General features: G+C 44.2%; 1 protein-coding gene across 2 annotated transcripts in view; it reads right to left on the reverse strand.

Moving 5' to 3' along the window:
- Positions 1–848: 848 nt before the first annotated feature.
- Positions 849–3,593, reverse strand: part of LOC104981445 (calcitonin receptor-stimulating peptide 1) — a 3,446-nt gene continuing 701 nt past the window's right edge. The window contains exons 2-5 of one of the 2 annotated variants that reach the window (XM_010830566.1): positions 2,925–3,019; positions 2,037–2,174; positions 1,567–1,745; positions 849–1,002 (exon numbers count right to left, since the gene is read on the reverse strand). In XM_010830566.1, the coding sequence (XP_010828868.1) occupies positions 1,592–1,745; positions 2,037–2,174; positions 2,925–3,010 (378 nt within the window). In that variant the 5' untranslated portion in view covers positions 3,011–3,019 and the 3' untranslated portion in view covers positions 849–1,002; positions 1,567–1,591. Of the gene's footprint in view, positions 1,003–1,566; positions 1,777–2,036; positions 2,175–2,924; positions 3,020–3,593 lie in introns of both variants that reach the window. The other variant, XM_010830565.1, reaches the window with a different exon arrangement.

Below are 3,593 nucleotides of genomic sequence, written 5' to 3' on the forward strand. Positions count from 1 at the left end.
AGACACTAGGGATGTTAATGCTGAAAATTTCTATATAGAATAAGCCTTTACCTCCTATGACATCCCATATTCCTTCCAATACTAAGTATCTCCGATTCTAGAGCATGTATCACCTAAATCTCCCCCCGTCCCCCATTAGAATATGAGCTCTGTGAATGCAAGGGTCTTCTCTGCATCTCCGAGTAAAAAGTTGGATTAGATGGTATCTGATGGTCTTTACAGGTCTGCCAGTCTGTGATCCCCTTGTAAACTGTGAGCCCTTATTCTTAAGGGCTTTGCAGGCTATGAAGTGAATGAAGGGGTGCTGTTGGGAGGGAAGACAGGGATGAGTAAGGACAAACCTGAGTCAAGGAGAAGAGAACAGGTAACTCCTGGGGCAGGGGACTAGGGCACTCTCTGAAAATAAATGTGAATATCTTCTTGAGATGCAGAGTATTCTAATTCTAATAAGGGTGTGTCACTAGACACTGAGTGTACCCCAAGCATGGGATCATTGCTTCATTTGAGCCAGCCTGGTCACAAACTGTTCACAGGTCTCTGAGGTTCTCATGGGAAAAACAGCATCACTCCTTTTAAGTGTATTGAAAATATATTTTTTATCTTGATGAAGTGTACAAATGAGAACATTTCTTTAAACAAAGAGACCCACTGAGGCTCAGCATTACTATGTACCCCCAGACACCCAGAAGGCAGTGACCTCATATGCCCCTGAGGTTTAGCAGAACAGCTGACAGGTTGGCTGACAGGGCCCAGATTTGCTACCAGATAAGCCAATGAGATATGTGTCATACTTATTGAATACAGAATCAAATATATTGATATAAAAAAAAGATGCACACTAGATAACTTTAATTATTTTATTCTGCATTTAGTTTATTTCAGGGAAAAGAAGAATGTTTTCAATATCGAGAAGCATGCATACATGGGTATCTTCCATGCTATTTTCTTTTTTTGTAAGGTGCCTTCATGCAAACTAAAAGTAGAGTTCAGCTTCCTGGTGACCTAGGAGGGGGGAAAATGTAACAAATATTACTTATTAGTTAAGAGGCTCCTGTCATGTATTATCACAATTATTTTTTTATATTGATGATACTGTTGTTGCATTCAAGTTAGATGAAAGCTGAGGCTCAGAGTGGGTCAGGACCATAATCATATGGTTAGTAGGGGACAGAAAGACAGACTTGAACCCAAGTCTATACTCTGAATTCAGATGTACGTGACATAGTAGGGCATACTCTAAAAAGAAAGAATAATTGCCTTTCAAACTCAAATGCTAGAATAGTCACAGTTATAATCCAGAGACCCATGTTTTAAATAAACACAATTGATATTTCCTGGCAGAGGATCTCAGTGTCACAAGAAGAGACTGAAAAAATAGAGAAAAATGAACCCAAGTTTTAGGGTTTTCAGCTATTGGGACTCTATGTTCTTTCTCCAGACACTGGTGTGGGCTCCTTCCCCTGTGGATTTTTCACCCATGGGAACCCATGAAGGGTTAGAGTGTGGACTGTACCCTGAAGTACCCAGTCGGTTATCCTCCCATCTAGTAGTACAAAGAGCAGTCACCTTATTCCCAGAGTCATTTCACTGTTTAAAACCAGGAGTTCCTGCGGGGCCCATTGAAGATCTTGAAACCCATCTTGGTCGGCAGCAAGTTGCTCCTCACCATACTCCCAGATCTGCTCAGCCAGCCTGCCAGGCGATGGGTCATGCAGGTGGCAGTGTTGCAGGCTCTCTTCTGGATGCTGATTTGCAGCATAGAGGAAAAGAAAAGGGCTATTAATGAAAGTGGGTGCTGCCCCTCAGAATCATCATGGAAAATTACTGCTCTGAGAGGCACCAATAAACCTTAAGTATTTCTGCTAGAAATGGTCATGACAGCAGAATACCACAGGCCGTTAGAGAAAGGGCCACAATCACTTCCCATAGACATTTTTAGGGGTGTCAGAAAACCCAAAGGTGGCTCCAGGATATGCCTTTCTGGGCAGGACAGGAGGCAGAGGATGCCCTGTGCTGGGTGGGGCAGGGCGTCTTACCGGGAGCCCTCGGTCTTCTGAGCCTTCTCCGACTCCCGGGCCCTCATCTGCTCGTAGTCATTCACCATCGCAGCCAGTAGGAGGCGCGATTCCTCCTCATCCAGGGTAGCAGGATCAAAACGCCCATCAAAGACAGACCTAGGGAGGAGAAGCAAGCTCAACACCAGCTCTGAGCCTCGCCGCCCGATACCCCCACGTCCAGGATAAGCAGCTAGGTCTCCTGGTTTCTGCGACTTCCCCTGAGGATGTGACTGCCCCATCTCTCAATGGAGAGGGCAAGAGGCCAGTAATCCATCCAAAACTGCGGCTTCTCCAGAATTTAGGCTCTGGTGTCACCTCAAAGAAGTGGTTTGCTCCAAACCTCTAGTGGATTATCTAGGCTTGGGAAAACTGATGGTTAGATTTTCAGGAATTTTATGAACTTAGTGTTAAATACAGCCATTATTAAAAATTAAATGATAATGATAGTTTAAATCTGAAAATGGTTTCAGTTTAGTGTATTCTAAATGAAGACGAGAAATTAGATGTATAGGTCCCATACATCTAAATAACAAATTTGTTGGCAAAATAATTAGCAGATTAGGATGCGATCCATTTCTCAAATTATGGTTAAATTAATAAATAGACTTCCTAAAGATACAAATATTTGATAAGAAGAAATAAGTTATATGAAGTTTACAATAACAGTGTAACGTATATGTCATGTCTATTTGTAACTGCATGCTACATATCTTTGCCTCATAAAAATGATAAATTTATATATAGTTTACATTCATACATTACCAACCCCTCCGTGAAAGCCAGATACAGCATGGTACAACTGGGAACACAGAATTTTATGAACCAGGGGCCAGGGTGGGTGAGAGAATCCTAGCAGGGCTGTTTTACCTGAATGGTGCTGCATGAAACATGCCTGCCTGGTACAAGACCAGGATGCTGAGGACCAAGAATGGGGGGAACTTCCAGAAGCCCATGACACCTCTCTGTAAAGGAAGAATAATGTCAGCACCTGTGGCAGGTCCAAATTCCCTGAGCCCACAGATCTGGGCTCTGCTCCTGCCTGTGCCTCTAATTCCCTTGCATCCTGGCTTCAGGCGGGTCATTTCACTCCCCTTCACCTCCTTGGCGAAGTGGACTGCTGGATGATCCAGTAAGCCTGTAGGATGCGTGGTTTAGAAAAAGAAACCTTCCAGGAGAACTGGGTGAGGAAATCTCTGACCATAGCCCCCTCCCCAGCACCCCACACACTCTCACATACAACCTGTTGGCCAGGACTCCTGGAAGACAGACTGGGTCTGTCTGTACCTGTCACCACACCTTTTCCCCTTGTACAACTCAAAGCTGTCATCCCAGTGCTGGGTTTTCCCTCATACCTGATTGGGGGAGGGGGTTAGAGATGATTTATCACTGAAGTTGGAATCCTTGAGAAATTAAAGAACCAAATTCTACCGGTCAGTCACTCCACACTTTGCAAAGAGGACCCTGTAAGAAGCAAGCTGGGAGAGCCTCAAATTGGGACCCAGGACAAAAACTGGGGGAAAAGTTCCCAGAACCCAC

This window comes from Bison bison, unplaced genomic scaffold, assembly GCF_000754665.1.
Source record: "Bison bison bison isolate TAMUID 2011002044 unplaced genomic scaffold, Bison_UMD1.0 scf7180017864518, whole genome shotgun sequence".
NCBI lineage: Eukaryota > Metazoa > Chordata > Mammalia > Artiodactyla > Bovidae > Bison > Bison bison.